The sequence below is a fragment of the Ammospiza nelsoni genome, chromosome 9 (genome assembly GCF_027579445.1).
Source record: "Ammospiza nelsoni isolate bAmmNel1 chromosome 9, bAmmNel1.pri, whole genome shotgun sequence".
Taxonomy (NCBI): Eukaryota; Metazoa; Chordata; class Aves; order Passeriformes; family Passerellidae; genus Ammospiza; species Ammospiza nelsoni.
Window position 1 is genome coordinate 3856175 of NC_080641.1, and position 18882 is coordinate 3875056.

General features: G+C 50.1%; 1 protein-coding gene across 1 annotated transcript in view; it reads left to right on the forward strand.

Annotated features, from left to right (window-relative positions):
* Positions 1–1482: 1482 nt before the first annotated feature.
* LOC132076981 (zinc finger protein 883-like) overlaps positions 1483–18882 on the forward strand; it is a 123459-nt gene continuing 106059 nt past the window's right edge. Inside the window, 4 exon segments of the mRNA XM_059478418.1 lie at positions 1483–1631; positions 2303–2442; positions 3512–3552; positions 3973–4807. Coding sequence (XP_059334401.1) covers positions 1483–1631; positions 2303–2442; positions 3512–3552; positions 3973–4807 — 1165 coding nt within the window.

The following is an 18882-nucleotide window of genomic DNA, read 5'->3' on the forward strand; positions in this document are numbered from 1 at the left end:
AGTGACACAGATCCCCTGGTCCCCAGCTCTGCACAGGCATTCCCTGAGGCCAGAGGGATGGAGACACCCCCGAGCATCCCCCAGGGTGAGGGGACAGAGACCCCCGAGAATCCCCTGGGCTGAGAGGGACAGAGACTGCCCCAAGCACCCCCTGGCACAGGGGTGAGAGGGAGGGAGACCCCCCAGGCATTTCCTGGGGTAAGAAATGATGGAGATCCCCTGAGGAATGGCCTGGGGTGACAGGGACAATCCCCTGGGGAATGGCCTTGGGTGACAGGGACAAGGACACCCACAGGGCATGGGCTAGGGTGACAGGGAGAGAGACAATCCCAACAAATTCCTCCTGAGCATCCCCCAGGGCAAGAGGCAAAGAGACCCCTTGAGCATCCCCAGGGCACTGGACAAAATAAACTAGGCAGAAATCAAACTTGATCCTATATAAAATACTTTGATGAATATTTGATTTTCCAGAGAGTCACATGTGATGGAAATGCAAACAAATCCCAAAAAGGAATAAACTGACAATAGAAGAATTTCTGTGGCAATTCCAAGTTTCATTGGTTCCTGCACAGCTCCACCTCAGCTACTGGCAGGTTTGAAGAAAAGAAAAGTGGAAATTAGGCCCAATACAGATTATTAAAAGGAAGGGGAAACTCTGTGTAGCTGTCACAAAGGTGACAGGGATGAAGAGAATAATGATTCTCACATTTGGCAAAGAACACAAGCCTGTGAATTCCAGAGTTATTTGGGAATTTAGCTACTTGAGCTGGGCTTTTTGTAGGATTCATAACAGCCTTGTGTTCCTCACCATGGGGTGAATGAACCGTGTCAGTCTCACTGGTATCATTTGCTCCCTTTCCCCCAGTGATTTTAACAAACTTTTCAAGGAAGGACAACAAAATATTTTCTTTGTCATCGGCCACCTACAACAGCCATTTTCCTCATCAGTTCTCCCATAAGTTGGTCAGAGGAACCTGTGTCCAAGTTCCAAGAGTTCCACTTAATAGGACTGCAGCCACCACCCTGACCAACAGGGTGTCAGGTTATATCCTGACTCTGTCAGTTTAGGGCAGGGTTTCTGTATCATCGCCTTGTTCCTAATTTTGTTTTTGAATTGGAATTCTGGCTTAGACCCTTTCCCAGGTTTGCCTTCAATCCAGTGCAAAATTTAGTGTGCTCATTCCTTGTTTTCCTCCCAAAACAGGATTTCCCATTCCTAACAGTTAGCCAGATGGAGGGAGAGACTGCAAGGAAGAGGAAGATGCCCCAGGACACCCAGGCAGGCGAGGAGGAAGTCAGTGCCCCTTTCCCCCTCTCTCCTGCTCCATCTCCCAGCACAGCACAGTCCCCAGCTGCAGGACAAACCTGCTGCCAACACCATACTACCGGGGATGCACTGGGGGGATCTCCTTCCCCTTCCCTCTGGCACGGAGGCAAATCCCATCCTCTCCTTGTCCTTCCTCCCCAGGGAAGGAGATGAGGATGGAGACCAAGAAGGACAAATTCCCCCAACAGAACCTTGTGGAAGAGGCCGTTTTGAGCAGTGCCACGGTGCAGAATTCCAACAGGGAGGAAATGCCTCAAAGATCCCACAGGAAGAGTATTACTGCGACCTGTGTGGGCCGCAGCTGGTGAGAGAGAGACGGTGAATCTTGTATCTTGATCAGAAGGCTTGATTTATTAATATACGATATAATACATTATAGTTATACTAATAAGAATATAGAGAGAGGTTTTGCAGAGCTGCTAGCTAAGCTAAAAAGAGATAGAAAAAAACCCACAACAAAGTTGTGGCCAAGGACTCAGTCCCCTGGCTGAGTGCATTCCTGCAGGCCTGAACCCTGCTGCCAGCACAATGGCAGCACGGGTAGTGAGACGCTTCCTTTCCCCTAAACCACTGAGGCATGCCAGCAGCAGGGAAATAGAAGCTGCCCCGAGAATCTTCATCTCGGGTCTGGGAAAGTTTGTTTCCCACAGCATCACGGCACCACCCCCACTGGGCTGGGGATCAAAGGCAAAACTTTTGGGAGCCCCCTCCCCCTCGCCGCTAGGGCACAAGAGGGGCAGCAGAGATGGCTGCCTCCATGGGACAGCAACCGAAACACCACCCCCCAAACCGCCGAGTTTGAAAGCCGGCAGCTGGACTGCCACAACAGTGAGCTGGCGGGCAGCCCCCGCTGCACGGAAGGAGAGACCCCCCTCCGGAGCGACTGCTGGGACGTCCGGTGGAAGCATCGGGGAGGGAGCCGGAACTGGGGGGGGAACCGCGCTGAGCGTGGGATCCGCCGCGGGCTGCTCCAAGGGTCCCGCGGGTTCAACGGCGTTTTCTGCTGCTGACTCCGGGGTCCGCTGCGGAGGCGCAGTCACAGTCGCCGTCGCAGTGCAAACAGGCAGCAGCGGAGCTGAGAGAGACGGCGGAGCGTCGCTGTTGCTTAGCAACAGGTCAATCGTCGAAAGTGCTGTCTCTTCTGCCTTCTCCGACACAGGCTCTGGCGGGGGCAGGGAGGCCGGTGAAACCGCGGGCGGGACCTCCTGGAGAGGCGGAGACGGGATCTCCTGGAGTGACAGCTCTAGCAGGGCCATGGAGGAAACCTCGGAGACCGGTGCCGCCCCCATCTCTGAAGGCGGAGACTGAGAGGCCGGCGCTGGCTTGAGCGGCCGCTCCCATCCCCCCGGAGAGAGAGAAGGGGGGGAAGGAGAACACTCCATCTGAGCATGCTCCGGAGAAAGAGTAAAAAAAACTTCTTCGCGCCGCGAAGTTTCGGCCCCCCCCGCCGCGAAGCAGGGGGGGGGGGAAAAAGCCCAAAGTCGTCACCCACCGGGTCTTCTGCCAAGGGCGGTGGAAACGGAGCTTGGCCATAACAGTTAGAAATCCATTGAAAACAAGCTGCTCTGCGTTTCAGGACTGGGAAAAGCTTTATAAATGCTGGGTAGATGGAAGGCAGGACACGTCCCTCAATGTAGACGCACTGGATAATGGAGTCCATGCACTCCCAGACAAAAACATCTAAAGCATACAGAATATCAGCAAAGAACCCAAAAAGCTTTGCCCATCTAAAGAACCCATAGATATCTGTTTCTGACAAAAACCATCTTCTCTGCACCAATATTTCCAGAGGGCTATGAGCTTTTCCTCTGAAGGAGAGAATTGAATCTCTTCTGGCAAGGCATGGGTCCGCCATACAAACAGCCACAAGCTACGAAGGGCTGGTTCATCAGGGATAGAAAAGTGAACAGTACCTTTTGAAAGAGTCCAGCTTGCTCTGGCCAGCTCCACAGGTCTGCTGCTCTTTTCCATCATCTTTCCTGATGGTTTTCCAGAAGAAGGTTCTCTTTGTGGTCAGCCTTGGCTGTGAACTCTGTCCAAATCTTCAGTTCTTCAGCTCCTGGCTTGAATCCACTTTCTGATCACTTCAGAGCAACCATCAAATGCCACACATACAGGATTTTTACCCAGTGCAGCAATTTTGCTCCTCTGGTCTTATCAGATTAATTTTTGCTCTGACACGAGGGGTCACCAGATATTACTGCGACCTGTGTGGGCCGCAGCTGGTGAGAGAGAGATGGTGAATCTTGTATCTTGATCAGAAGGCTTAAATTATTAATATACGATATAATAAATTATAGTTATACTAATAAGAATATAGAGAGAGGTTTTGCAGAGCTGCTAGCTAAGCTAAAAAGAGATAGAAAAAAACCCACAACAAAGTTGTGGCCAAGGACTCAGTCCCCTGGCTTGAACTGATGATTGGCTCTTAAGTATAAACATAGAAAATGAGCCAATCAAGGTGAATCCTATTGCATTCCACAGCAGCTGATAACAATTGTTTACCTTCTCTTCTGAGGCCTCTGCCTTCCAGAAGACACAGAAATCTGAAAGGAAGGATTTCTGTGGAGAAATGTCTGCGACAGAAAAGGGGCTCCAAAGCCAGCCCAGGGTGCTCTCAGGAGGAAAGACCCACCCTGAGCCAGGAAGGTGAACAGAACTTCAGCCAAAGCTCAGAGCTGCTGGTCCATGAGAAGCTTCATGATCGGAAGAAGCGCTATAAGTGCTTGGAGTGTGAGAAGAGCTTCAGGCACAGCAGCACCCTGATGAGCCACCAGATGATCCACACTGGGGAATGGCCCTACAAGTGTAGGGAGTGTGGGAAGGGCTTCAGCTACAGCTCTGCCCTCATAACCCACCAACGCATCCACACTGGGGAGAGGCCCTACAAGTGTCCCTAGTGTCAGAAGAGGTTTCAGACCAGCTCCAGTCTCCTCCAGCACCAGCAGATTCACACAGAGGAGAGGCCCTTCCGCTGCCCTGGCTGTGGGAAGGGCTTCAAGCGCAACTGCACCCTCCTCAGCCACCGGCGCATCCACACAGGGGAGAGGCCCTACGAGTGTGGGGAATGTGGGATGAGCTTTAGCCAGAACTCTAACCTGATCTCCCACCAGAAGACCCACACCAGAGAACAGCCCTATGAATGTGGGAAGAGCTTCAGTATGAAGTCTCTCTTGAGCTGCCACCAGAGGATCCACACTGGGGAAAGGCCGTACAAGTGTGGTGAATGTGGGATGACCTTTAGTAGGAGGCCCCAACTGATCATCCACCAAATGACCCACACTGGGGCGAAGCCCTACAAGTGCCCTGAGTGTCAGAAGAAGTTTCACACCAGTTCTCATCTCGTCCAGCACCAGCAGATTCACACAGATGAGAGGCCCTTCCACTGCCCTGCCTGCAGGAAGAGCTTCAAGCACAACTCCTCCCTCATCACCCACCGGCGCATCCACACTGGGGAGAGGCCCTATGAGTGTCCCCAGTGTGGGAAGAGCTTCTCCAGCAGTTCTCACTTTACCAGACACCAACGGAGTCACCAGTAAAAGAAACCCTGCACATGCCCTAACCGCAGGAAGAGTTCATGCACTGTTCCAGCTTTATCCCCCGTTGGAGAACCCACATTGGGAAGAGCCCTGGGGACCCATTTTCCCTGTGATCCATGCTGGGAAGACAGCTGTACCTTTTCCTGCCCCTGCCAATGATATGATGTGGGATGGAAGAACATGAGGGTCTGGCCATGGCCCTGTCATTACATTTACTCCCACCTCAGGTCATTGCTAGGGGCAGGAAAGGGATTCTCTCTCTCCCTGAAGAGAAGGGTGAAATTTCCAGGAAGGAGAAATTGTGGCCAGGAAGACCCAGTGAATTGTGTTTAGTTTTCCCTGTAAATAGTTTTTCTTATCCCTTCTGGTATCAATATAATTTCTGTTCCATTTCTTCCTTATGTCGTTGCTGTTCCCAATAAATCGTTCTTACCCCAGCCCGGGATCTTTGCCTTTTGTGCTTTCCATGGGATGTGGGAGGGCAGTGAGGGCAGCGCGGTTTTAGCAGGAGCAGGAAATTGGGGAATCCCATTCCTGAAGCCCGGCCCATGGAACCGAGCATCCCAGCTGGTCCCAGCCCTGGTGGCCATGGCAACAGCCTTGGGAGTGGGTCCCTGGCTGGGGCTGTGGGAACCTCTTCCCTCTGATGCCCCGGGACAGGAGTGGAGGGAACGGCTGCAGCTGAGTCAGGGCAGTCTCAGGTTGGATGTCAGGAAAAGATTTTTGCCCAGAGGCTGCTGGGGCCCTGCCCAGGCTCTCCAGGGAAGGGTCCCAGCTCCAGGGCTCTCTGAGCTCCAGCAGTGTTTGGACAGCACTGCCAGGCCCAGGCTGGCATTGTTGGGGTGTTCTGTGCAGGGACAGCAGTTGGACTGGAGGATCCTGATGGGTTGCTCCCAGCTCAGCCAATTCTGTGGTTCTGGGATCCCATGAGCCTGGGGATGGGACTGCCAATGGTTGCCATGGCAACGGGCTGTGGCTGCAGGCCTGAGCTGGTGTCCATGGCAACCACCCTTGGCATGGGGTCTCCATGGAGCTGCCATGGAAACTGACCATAGCAACAGAGGGCTGGTGATGGTTGTGTGCTAAAGATCAGATTTGTCACAGGCCCTCAGAGGGGTTCCATAGGGACTTTCCAAGAGTCTCCAGGCTTTTCAAGAGCTGGAATGTCACAAGCAGAGACAGGGGCTCCATGGAGACCTCCCAGGGCTTTCTGAGGATGGTAAAGAGCCCTGTGGTCAGAGCCAGTCACAGCCATTCCATGGTGACATCCCAGGGCACCTTGGGCTGCGAAGGCACCGATCTGTCACAGGCACTCACGCGGGCTTCATGGTGACATCCCAGGAGTCTCCAGGCTGCCAAAGAGCCGGGATGTCCCAGACACTCACAGGGGTTCCTGTCATGGGCAGAGTGGGAGCTTCAGGCAAAGTTTATTAGAGAAGCCCCTGTTGGCTCACGAGTTGCAGAAAGGATCCCCAAATGTCACTGTTGAATTTGAGATTACATAGACTCGGATCAGACATCTAAGGGCTAAAAGCCACCTATTTTTTCAATACTTTTCTTTTATACCTTGCTTTGCTACAGGTGTACCTCATTGGTCATTTAATCCACAGATTTCACATGATTGGCCAATTAAGGCAACATCCTTCAGTAAACAACTTTATGGAAAAAACAACTTACTATAAATATTGTCACGGTACCAGTTATTGATGTTGGTTTTACCTTGGCCATTCTGGGGGCTGCCTGGATGGGGGAAACCTTCCTGGAGCAGTTCAGTGCCAGGAAAAAGGAAATGCACAGGACCTTTTTTATCTTCAGCTTCTAGTTTATTGTTATCTTTTCTCAAGTTTTGCATTGCTGTCCACATCAGGCTTAGCATGCTGGAAATACACCTCAAAATGGCCCCAAAATATTCCGTTTCAAGGTCTTTAAAAGTTATCTCATCCAATTAACTCTTAAAACATCTACTATCTCTCCTTATCAACCAATAACTCATCCCTTGACTGTCCATATAATCTCTGCACTGTGCTTTCCTTGACCAATGACTCTGTGCCACCAACACTGCAGAACATGGAGTAGATGAAGAAGATGAAAGGGACTGCATCTAAATTCCTCCATCTTGCTTCCTATCTAGACGACCCTTAAAAATCCTAAAAGATAAATTTCTCACCCAAGGGACATAGTGTACAACCTTTTAATTTATTTCACACTTTGGTAAATTCTAATCTGTCTCAAAGTCCTGGAAGTCCTCTCCATGGGTGAAGGTTAAAGGCAGGGTTTCTCTGGGGGTCAGGACCCCTCAGAGCAGACAGAGAAATATTCCCTGTGCCTTGGATTCCCACACATTTAACCTAAAAATCCTTAACATGTGAAGTTACCAAAAAATGTTCCAGGAAAGTAGGATTAGAAGGAGAAAAAAATGAAGAACAACAGAAAGACAGAAGATCCATAGAAAGACACACATATAGGGACTAACTGCTGGGGTTCCAACATCACTAACAAAAGAACACCAGGAGAAGGCAGAATCCAGACCTTGGGCTGGCCTTGTGCTCCAGCTTTTAAACCCCTGGGCCTTCATGTGCCCACCCCTGGGGTGGGACTGCTAGTTTCTTGTCCAATCAGAGCCAGGGTAGCACCAGCTGCTAAGTGTGTGATTGATTGATTAACAGCTGGGCTAATTAGAACTGGGTCAGCATCACTTCCTGTTGTGTGATTGACAGCTCTGCCAGGCCAGGGCTGGGGCTCAGTCCCACCACAAACCAAGGCCTGACCCGGCCCTGGCCCCACACGGGCATTCTGAGCATCCCAAGGTGTCTTAGGACATCGATCTCATCCAGCCTCTGACAGCGACCACGTTGACACTATGGAACCTCATGGAGCCATGGGTCAGTTGTGACAATGGAGATCCAAGGAAACTATGCTGAGACTGTGGAATCAAGGAATCATGGAATCGAGGAGACCATTGTGCAAATCACAGGCCCTATGGAAGCAAGGATCAATGATCAAACTGTGGTTTGATTGTGATAGATTTAAAATAGAAACAAGGAGTCATTGTTCCACAGCGGGGCTGCATGGGGCCAATGGACCCTTGTGACTCTGATGGGGCTGATGGAACCAAGAAGCAATTGTGACATTGCCAGACCTCATGGAATCAAGGAGACCATTGTGACAGTGTTAGGACCCATGAAGTCAATGGAACATGGAACAGGTCTGCCTGGTTTGGACTCCTGGGGTCTGTCTGACAGGTCCCACTGAATTTGACATGTCAAGGGCCACTTCTCATATGACCATGAAACACTGGGGCTCTGTGCTTTTATTCCTATGGGAAAGAACTGTCTTTCTTGTCTAGGCATCCATGGCCAAAATTGGGATTCTGCATCTAAAATTTTCTATATCCAAGGGTTACTCCCAGACAAAATCTGCCCATACGAGTCAAGTCTGGGAAGCCTTAGCCTCTGGTGACTGCCTCTCATCTGCCCCTGCACCACTAGGGCTTGGTTGTTTCCTTCCTATGGAGACCATTGTGACACTGTGGAGGATTTGAAACCAGTGGGCCATGGTAACACTGCAAGCCTTTGTGGAACCTGTTATACTGTAGGAACTTGTGGAACCAAGGGGAACACTGTGACCCTGCAGGGTACCATGGATCCAAGGGGCCACTGTGACACTGTAGGGCCTCCTGGAACCAAGGACATCTTTGTGGCCCTGTTGGGCCACATGGTCCCAAGGGGCCAGTGTCAAGCAGCAGGGCTTTGTGGAACCAAGACGCCATTGTTGCATTTCAGGGCCTCGTGCAGCCAAAGGGCCATTGTGATGCTGCAGGGCACCATGGATCCATGGAGACCATTGTGACACTGTGGGGCCCCATGGAATCATGGAGACCATTGTGACTCTGCAGGCCCTCATGGAAGGAAGGGGCCATTGTGACGCTATGGGAACTTAAGGAACCAAGAGAATCATTGTTGCACTACTTGCCCTCAATGGAACCAAGGGGCCACTGGACACAGCAAGGCTTCATGGATCCAATAGACCATTATGTCACTGTGGGGCCTTGTGGAACCATGGAGACCATTAAGATGCTTAAGGACTTGTGTAATCAAGGGGCCATTATGACACCTTAGGGCATCATGGAAGCAAGACAACCGTTGTGGCACTGCAAGCCCTCATGGAAGCAAGGAGCCATTGTGACACTGCAGGGCCCTGTGGAAGCAAGGGAACATGAAATAGGTGTGGCTGCCTTGGCCTCCCAGGGGTCACCTGACAGATCTGGCTGACCTTGGAATGTGGAAGGCCACTTCCATCTGCCCCTGAAACACTGGGGCTCTGGGGTCTTCTTTTTATGGAAAAGAACTATCCTTTTTTTTCCAGGAATCCATGGCCAAAATTAGGATTACACCTCCAAATTTTTATGTAATAACAGATTCTTCGCAGACAAAAGTTGCCAGGACAGACAAGTCTGGCTGATCTTTAACTCCTAAATGGTAGCACTCACCTATTTTCCAAACACTGGAAAGGGCTCTGTACATTTGTTTTCATGAAAAAAACCTCCATCTCTCTTTTCCAGGCACAAATGCTTTAAATTAGGACTCCACATTCATAATTTCAAATATCCAAGAGTTGCTCCAAGCAAACCTGCCAGGACAGACAGGTCAGGCTTGCCTTGGCCTCTGGTGGTTGCTGTTCATCAGTTCCTGAAACATGGGGCTCCATGGTTTCCCTCCTATTGAGATCAGTGTGACACTTGGTAGCCTTGTGAAATGAAGGGGCCATTGTGACACTGCAGAGCACCATGGATCCAAGGGACCATTGTGACACTGTGGAGCCTTGTGGAACCCAGGATATCATTGTGGCTCTGTTGGGCCACATGGTCCCAAAGGGCCAGAGCAAAGCAACGATGTGGGAGTTAGCCCAGTTGTAACTCAGAGTCAGCCAGATTTTACCCCGGAAGAACTGGGCACGAGTTTCAAGCCCTGGGAATCATTTGTCTAACTTAGGGTGAGCTTGAGAGTTCCCCCGTGAGCCTTTAGTGTTGTTATGCTAATTTGTCCAAGTTCTACTCCCCTACTGGTTACTTGTTTCCCCTACAGGGTTATTGTTCTAGAGTGTTCTACTCCCAAGTGTACATGCTGTTGCTTCCCCTTTGTCTCGGGTCTTTAGATCCTGCCCCTCATACTGTGCTCAACTTCTACATGTTTATTGTTTTTCACCCTATTGTTAAAGTTCCTTTTAAAAAACTCCATTGATCCTGCTCCTTTTCATTTTTGCCACCCTCGCCCTGAAGTCAGGGAACCAGAGAGGTTTTTTGCAACCCCCTTCAATGTGACCTTTGGTGCCTGAAGAGGGACCCTGACATTCAGGGATCCCTGTGTCAGTCATGTCAGCTGGGGTTAGATGATGGATAGGCCAGCGCTCCCTGGGATTATGGATTGTGCCGGGCCCAGCGGATTCGTCGATTCTTCGAGGGGCCTTGCCTAGAATCGGCAGGAACAACGACGGTTTCGCCTGCATAGGATTGCAGGTGGGTTTGGGGAAATGCAAGACATTTATTGCCCATTTTGCCACTGTATTTTACAACATTCACCCAAGTCCCATAATTGATTTGGGGTGTGCTGATGGCTCTTTCCCATAAGGCAGCAAAAGAGAAAAATGGGCAGCCAGATGTCCACAGTAGAAAGGAGCATATATGGATGCTTTAATTCTCACTGATCATGACCAAATATTTTCAAATAATAAAATAAAATTAATAATGAGGTGGATCATTAAAAATTTTCCAGATGCCTCTGCTGATGAAATACATACCACTGAATTTTGGGTCTCAGTGGAAGTTAAATTGTGCAACCTTTCAATCAAAAGGGACCTCACTGCACCCAGAGCCACCCTGAATCTGCATACTCCCCATCTTCCACACCATCCTTGAGATCCTTCATCAGCAAGCAGTGTGTTGAAAACTCAATCCATGGGTCACTCCTAACTCAGGACCTCCCCTCAAACCTGCCTTTTTCAGACCTTCCACAGTGGTCCAAGATGGAAATGGCCACACGGTCTTGGAGCATCATGCCCTGGAGACTCAAGATGGAAGGAGCCTGAATGTGGCTCGGGCGCCCAAACATCCTCCCTCCATCTTGGGGCCTCCACTTCCTGCTATCACAACCTTCTCTTCCACCCTAAATGAACCTCCAGACTCCATTCCCACAACTGCATGTCATGCCCCACTGTCAATTATTCAACCTTCACTCTGGGCCATGCCTCCAGAACTCCACCCTTGAAGTCCACCATCGTAGATCAAGGCCCTTCCTCCTCAACACCTGACAAAATGGCAGTGCCCTTTGCCTCGCCCTCTGACAACAATACAACCCCATGATCAAAGATACTAAGCCCAACTGTCACACTATTTTCTAATCCGAATGTTTCTGCTCCAAGTTATTCTTCCTTCTCAGAAGGATTCACCAGAGCCACCTCGCCCCTAAACTCCACAAGATCCCTCGGAACGGATCCGGACAGAAGCAGTTAAGGAAGGGGACTGGCAAATAGTCTCAAAGCTCCTCATTTCCTCCGTATGTTATGAAAGAAGGGGGCAGAATCCCAGGTATCAGCCATTGGTTTATGAGGAAATCAAGGATCTGTGTAGGGCAGCTAAAGATCATAGGAAAGACTTACCTTGTTTTAATGGCCTAATGAGGGCCATTTTTACAGCACATGTTTTAACCCCGTACGATTTAAAATATTTTCTGACCATGTTGTTGTTGCCTATGGAATACACCCTATGGGAAGGAGGATGGAAGTGTTTACTAAATCACTTCATAGCAGAATATGCTAATAATGTGGCAAGGGCGGAATTGACAATCAACCATCTAGCTGGAGAAGGACAACACAGCCTAACAGATGATCAAGCAGCAGGTATCCCCAGAGAAGTATAGGATTATATCAAAGAGATGGCATTGCAAACTTTAATCCAGGTATCAGATGGTAGCACACTCAGTTTGGACTGTCTTGGGTGGCTGCAGCTAAAGCTTTAAGAAAATTAGAGCATCCTGTTAAGAAGCAAACCAATGCTACCTCCCTCACATTGAGTGGCCTACTCTCAGACATAAAGACCATCAGACATGCCATCTTGCAGAACAGCAATAGAGTTTTTACTCTGGGCACATGGGCATGGCTGTGTAGACTCTGAGGGCATGTGTTGCATGAACCTCTCCAGCCACAACGAGCCCATCCACAAGAGCATTCAGGTACTGAAGGAATAGTTTAAAAAGCTTCAAGTGGAAAACAAAGACTCGTTCAATAAACACTTCCAATCCAAGCGGCTAAAGGGTTGGATGATCTCTAGTTGAAACAGGACTATTAATTCTCTTAGTGGTTGTTGTTGCATTGTTAATTGTCCCATGTTTGTTTGGATGCTTTAAGAAAGCCTTGTAAAATTCTTTCAGTTCCATCTTTGCTGTAAAACAGAAAAGGGGAAGACACCCAACACAGGCTCCTAATGGACTCCTTGTAGAACTGGCAGTCAGGATGGCACAAACATCCCTCAGAGATCAGTGTGGGAAGGAAAATCCTTTTAAGCACCTAAAAGTATTCTTAAGTACCTTAAAAACCATGAGTATCTCAAGGCATTAATTAGCCCTACTGAGTACAAAGCTCTCCAGGGATTAATTCAAGCGGATAATTGGGGCCATGATTGCAGAAACCTCTCATAGAGTCTGTATCAAAAGGAAAACACCAAGTACCTTAAAAAACTGACATACCCTGAAGTATTAACGAGCCCCACTGAGTGTTGTTACTGACAAAGCCTCTCCAGGGACTAATTACAGCAGATAATTGGAGGCCAGGATTGCAAAAACCTCTCAGAGACTCCAAGGCAAAAGCCAAACCCAAAGTCCTTTGAAGAAACTGCAGTCCCTGCAGGGAGCATTAGGAGCCCCCAGGGCTATTGCTGAGCAAGGCTCCCCAGGGACTCCTTCCAGCAGATCCTTGAGCTACTAAGATGTGGGCTAGGGGGGGATGCTGAGGGCAGGACAAAGGGCTGACAGTACCCAGTCTGGCTGGAGCTGTGCCAGGAGGCCCCAGGGCCTCAGGACAAGGTGAGGCTCCTCACAGCCCTTGGTGGCACAGACCCAGCTGCTGTGCCCCAGGGCACCAACACTTGGCTTCTCTTTGTCCCCACCTGTCATCACTGCCTCCAATTCTCTGCTCTGCCTGGGGCCTGGGGACACTTTCTCTGTTGTCTCACGCGGTGGGACCCATTAAAAGTCCAAGAAAGTTTGAAGTTGGATTCTGCCTTGGAGTTCTGGAGAGGTTTCTTCAGCTCCCTCTCAGGGACTGATGTTCAGGGCCTGAGCACAAAGCCCCAGAGGCTCATTAACGTCCTTTTGCTGTGTCTCTGCTGCTGAGCTGGGCTGGGCTCCTGGCACAGAGGCAAATCTGGGTAAGCAAGAAGAGATTCAAAAGCACATTTCTGTTGGTGAGCAGCTCTTCTGCCAGCCCAGCAGGGCTGGGGCACTGCCTGCAGCCCCTCCGGGCACAGCACAGAGGCACAGAGAGCTTCAATCAGTCAGGGCTGGGAAGGTGCTGAGAAGTGCCTGGGGCACAATCACTGCCAGCCCTTGGCACAGGAACCTCTGGCTGCAGGAAAATGCAGCTGCAGCTCCTGGAGTGATCTCCTCAAGCTGGAACATCCCAATGCCTACAGACCCTGTGAGTACATTCTCTGATTGTCTCTTGTGCAGAGCAGCCAGGGGTGCCCAGGGCTGTCCTGCAGAGCAGGGTCCTGCAGCCCAGGGCGCTGTGCTGGGGCAGGGACTCTGCTGCCTGCCAGGGACAGCTCTTAGCCAGCCCTGGCAGCTGCTCCCAGCACTGGGGGACAAGGTCTGGGTGGGAGGAGGCAGCTGGCAAGGCTTGGAAGTTTTCTCCTTGTGTGGTGAGGATGCTGCATTGTTCAGGACTGCTCGCATCATGGCATTTAACTGCAGAATATTTCCAAGCAGATTATAGAGGAAGAACAGAAATGCAGGGGGCACATAAAAGGGAAAATCTTGCTTTTTTAATCTACTGCTCTGGGTTTCCTTAGTGTGAAATCGCAAACAGATATTCATCTATCAGTCCAGCAGGAGAAAAAAAATTTTTTTCTCAGATCTGAATAAACCAGGCAGTGACAGATATCAGTCCAGGGCCCCTTAGAGGCAGCATCAGTGTCAATTTTCCAGCCTCCTCAGCGTTGCTCTGACGTCGCCATCAGAGCCTGCAGAGCCAGAGCTGCCCCTGGGCAGTTGAGCTGGGAGGGGTCTGCAGGGCAGAGCTGAGCCCCCAGGGCTGAGCTGGGCTCTGGCAGCACTGGCAGGGTCCAGCCCTGGGCACAGGGAAGCAGCGGCTAACAGGGACAGCTCTGGCAGCAGAGCCCTGGGCAGGGAGTGGGGGGAAAGTGCCCCCAGGCTGTGCTGGGATATTGAAAGTCCTCTCAAACCAAATTATTCCATGATTCCTTTTATTTCAGATCCCCATGCCAAGGCATCATAGGAAATGTCCAACAGCAGCGCCATCAGCCACTTCCTCCTGCTGCCATTGGCAGACATGCGGCAGCTGCAGCTCCTGCACTTCTGCCTCTTGCTGAGCATCTCCCTGGCTGCCCTCCTGGGCAACGGCCTCATCATCAGCGCCGTAGCCTGCGGCCACCACCTACACACACCCATGTTCTTCTTCCTGCTCAACCTGGCCCTCAGCGACCTGGGCTCCATCTGCACCACTGTCCTCAAAGCCATCCACAATTCCCTCTGGAACACCAGGAAAATCTCCTACTCAGGATGGGTTGCTCAGCTATTTTTCTTTCTGTTCTTCATCTCAGCAGAGCTTTTCCTCCTGACCATCAGGTTCTATGACCGTTACGTATCCATCTGCAAACCACTGCACTACAGGACCCTCCTGGGCAGCAGAACTTGTGCCCACATGGCAGCAGCTGCCTGGGCCAGTGCCTTTCTCAGTGCTCTGCTGCATACAGCCAATACATTTTCCCTGCCCCTGTGCCATGGCAATGCCCTGGGCCAGTTCTTCTGTGAAATCCCCCAGATCTTGAAGCTCTCCTGCTCAAATTCCTACCTCAGGGAACTTAAGGCTATTGTTTTTTCCATCTCTTTAGCATTTGTCTGTTTTGTGTTAATTGCTTTCTCCTATGTTCCGATCTTCAGGACCGTGCTGAGGATTCTCTCAGAGCACGGATGGCAGAAAGCCTTTTCCACCTGCCTCCCTCACCTGGCCGTGGTCTCCCTGTTCATCAGCACTGCAGCATTTGCCTACCTGAAGCCCCCCTCCATGTCCTCCCCATCCTTGGATCTGGCCCTGTCAGTTCTGTACTTGGTGTTGCCTCCAGCCCTGAACCCCCTCATCTACAGCCTGAGGAACCAGGATCTCAAGGCTGCAGTGTGGAGAGTGGTGACTGGATGGTTTTGGAAACATTAAACTTCTGGCCAACTTCTGCCAATCACTTGTAATAAAAGTCATTTTAGATACTTCTTGTTGGTTTCATTTTGGCTTTGTTTTACTTTTTTAATCATGTCTGATATTGTTGGATTGGATGTGACCTACGCACACGTGACTTGGGTCAAGGAAGAAAAGGTTTTTATATTGTGTGTTCTCTAGTTTATATGCTTTTTAGAAAGCACCATCTTAAGTCATTAATTACATCACAATAACTTCTTATATTCATTGGAGTAAAGCTATTAGTATCAATAAAATTCACAAAAGTTTTACAGAAATTAAATAAGGCTCATATACACATTTATGCATGCACCTAGTCTAACTTACAATAATTTGCATGTATCTTTTCTAATCTGTTTCCATGCTGATGCCTTGTCTTCTTCCTTGCTATGGATAGACTCTTAAATCATCAATTTTTATTTCATCTATTAATTCAGCTTTCCTTATAAACTAGCTGTCAAGCCCCACTATATTGTTCACAGAGAAATATCATTATTGATGCCATTTCTCATTTTGTTTCTCTCCATCTTCCCTGTGGCCACCCACTATGTCAATGAGGTGCTGCACTCTCAGTGGCTATAAATGAACTAAAGGATGTCCCGGCAGAGTTTTCTGCAGAGATGCCCTTTTGTTGCCTTCTCTGGAGTTGCAGCAGCAACGTCTGTGTGCAGAGCTGGGGGCAGATCAGGGCTGGCCCAGCCACTGTGCCCAGCAGAAGCAGCACTTTGTGTTGCCAGTGCTGCTGCCGTGGCCCTGCCCTGCTGCCCTGGTGGCCCTGGGGTTGCTGCAGGGCCTGAGTGCTCTCGGGGCCGGGCACAGCCCTGGGGGTGGCAGTGCCGGGGCTGCAGCAGGGACAGGCCATGGGCACTGCTGGGGCAGCGCTGACACCTCAGGCCAGGGCCCTGGGGACTTCAGGCTGATTGCCTAGGCTCTCTCAAGAGCACAGCCAGGCCAATGCTCAGCACAGAAAAGCCCCGTGAGCAGCCCCAGGCTGTCTGTGGGCAGGCTGGGGGCAAACAGCATGGCTGGGGCTCTGTAAGGGCCCTGGAGTAGATGGGAAGGAGCCGCAGATCAGGGGCTGATCCACCCCAGTGCGCTGGACAGCCCGAGGCAGCATTCCAGACCATCTTGATGGAGCTGCCAACAACAACGTCCCCCCTCTACAGCCCTGGCCTCTCCCCAGCTCACACAGGAGCCCCATCCTTGCAGGCACAGACATGGCAGCACTGGCTCAGGAGCCCCTGTTTGCATTGCACACAGCAGGGGGAGCACCCCCATGCTGTAGCTGTGGGGACATGAACCTGAGGGAACACAAATGCCATCAGCCCCTGGGGCCAGCAAGGGCTGGGGGACAGCAGCAAAGCCACTCAGCTTTGTCCTGGCCTCTGCAGTCAGCCAGAAAGTTTGTTCCCATCAGATGGGAGTTTCCTGTCCCACTGCAGATGCTGTTGTTCAGAGCCAGGGCTGCCTGGCAGCCACCCCCAAACTGCCCTCAGCATTTCTCCTGCTTCACCTTTGGTTTCTTTACTCTTTCCTCGTACAAATTTTTTCCTATTGCCCACTCCAGGGCTCCAAGAACTGGACACAGCACTTGAATTGCTGCCCAACCAGTGCTGAGCATAGGGGAAGAATCACTGTCCTGCTTCTGCCGGGCACACCATTCCTGATCCATAGGAGCGCCATGGCTTGGATGAGGAAAATGGTGGGGAGAGGGTGGGGACAAAGTGTTATTGTCAGCCATTAAGGGTCTTGACTTTCATATCTGTTCTGACTGCATTACAAGGGCCTGGGGATCAATATCAATTGGACATTGCTATCAATCTATATCAGGAAAAGTAACCAGGACAAATTAATTATCTCTGCATTGTTTTCAATAGAATATATTGCAGTCTCAAAATGGTCTCCTTGGTTCATTGAGGCCTTGAAGTGTCACAATGGTCTCCTGTATTCCATGTCCCTGCAATGTCACAATGAACCTTTGGTTCCTTGAGTCCTACATTGTTCCATGAATCTTTTGTTCCATGGGGCCCTGTAAGTGTCGCAATCTTCTCCTTGGTTCCATGGTGCCACACAGTGTCACAATTGCTCTTTGACCCAACAGGGCCTCATAGTGTCACAATGGACTCCTTGGTTCCATGGGGATGCAAAGTGCCACGATGGCCTTTTGGCTTCATAAGGCCTCAAAGTGTAAAAATGGCCTCCATTGTTTCCCAAGGCTGTGCTGTTTCACAATGGACCCTCTACTCCATGATGCCCCAGAGTGTCACAACGGCCTCTTTGGTTCTGCACTTTAAGAATGCCCCTTTGGTCCCTTGGAGTCTTACAGTGTCACTATTGTGCCCTTGGTTCCATGAGGCCCTGCAGTGCCACTATGGTCCCTTGGTTCCCCGAGACCCCATGTGTCACGATGCCTCCTTGGTTCCATGATGCCCCGTAGCACAGCGATGGTCTCCTTGGTTCCACAGTGTCAGAATGGCCCCTTTGTCCCATGGAGCCCCAGAGCGTCACTGTGGTCCCCTTGATTCCATGAGGCCCTGCTGTCCTACAATGGTCCCTTCGTAACAATGGCTTTCAAAGGCTCATAATGGTCTCTGTGGTTCCAAGAGGCCCTGCAATATCCCAATGGACCCTAGGTTCCAAGGGGTCTGCAGTGTCACAAGGCTGCCTTTGCTCAACAAGGCCCTGCAGGGCTGTAGTGGCCCCTTGGTTCCATGAGGCAAAGCAGATTTAGAATGGCCCCTTGGTTCCATGGAGCACCACAGTGTCACCATGGTCCTATTGGTTCCACAGGGCCTCACAGTTTAACAATGGACCTTTGGTTCTATGAGGTTCCACTGCATCACAATAGATTTTGGTTCCATGAATTTCCTCAGTGTTTCAGTGGCCTCTTGGCTCCATGTGGCCCTGCTGTGTTAGTGTCAGGGGTTCCATGAGGCCCCACAGTGTCCAAATGGTCTCCTTGGTTCTGTTAGCATACAAAAACACATAATCACGGAGGGAATATATGCGGTGCTTTTTCTTAAAGAGCTCTGGGAATCGGGGTATTACCCAAACCTGATTCCAACCATACATCTGAAATGATCGTGTTTTTATATTCTATCATTATATAACTTTCATGTTAATTAATAAACTTATATTTTTCTATTGTATACATAGATTTAGCCCCCCTCTGAATTTCCAACATAGTTTCTCATTATTTTTCTTAGGGTTATATAATTATTATATTTAATTACTAAACAATCATCACATCTAACAATTAAATAATTTATACTGCTTACACAGGTGCAGTTGATCTGTGAAAACACAAAGCTTAACATTTTAGATTCTATCTTTAACTTTTTCCAGGGCTCCACTATCAGTTCTGTGAAACCCTACAGAGCCACAATGGACCCTTGGTTTCATGAGGCCTTGCTGTGTCACAATGGACCCTTGGTTCCATGAGCTTTCACACTGTCAACAATGATCTGAGTTCCACAGTGTCACCATGGATCCTTTGTTCCATCACCTTCCATAGCATAACATGACAACCTTAATTCCAGAAGGATCTGCAGTGTC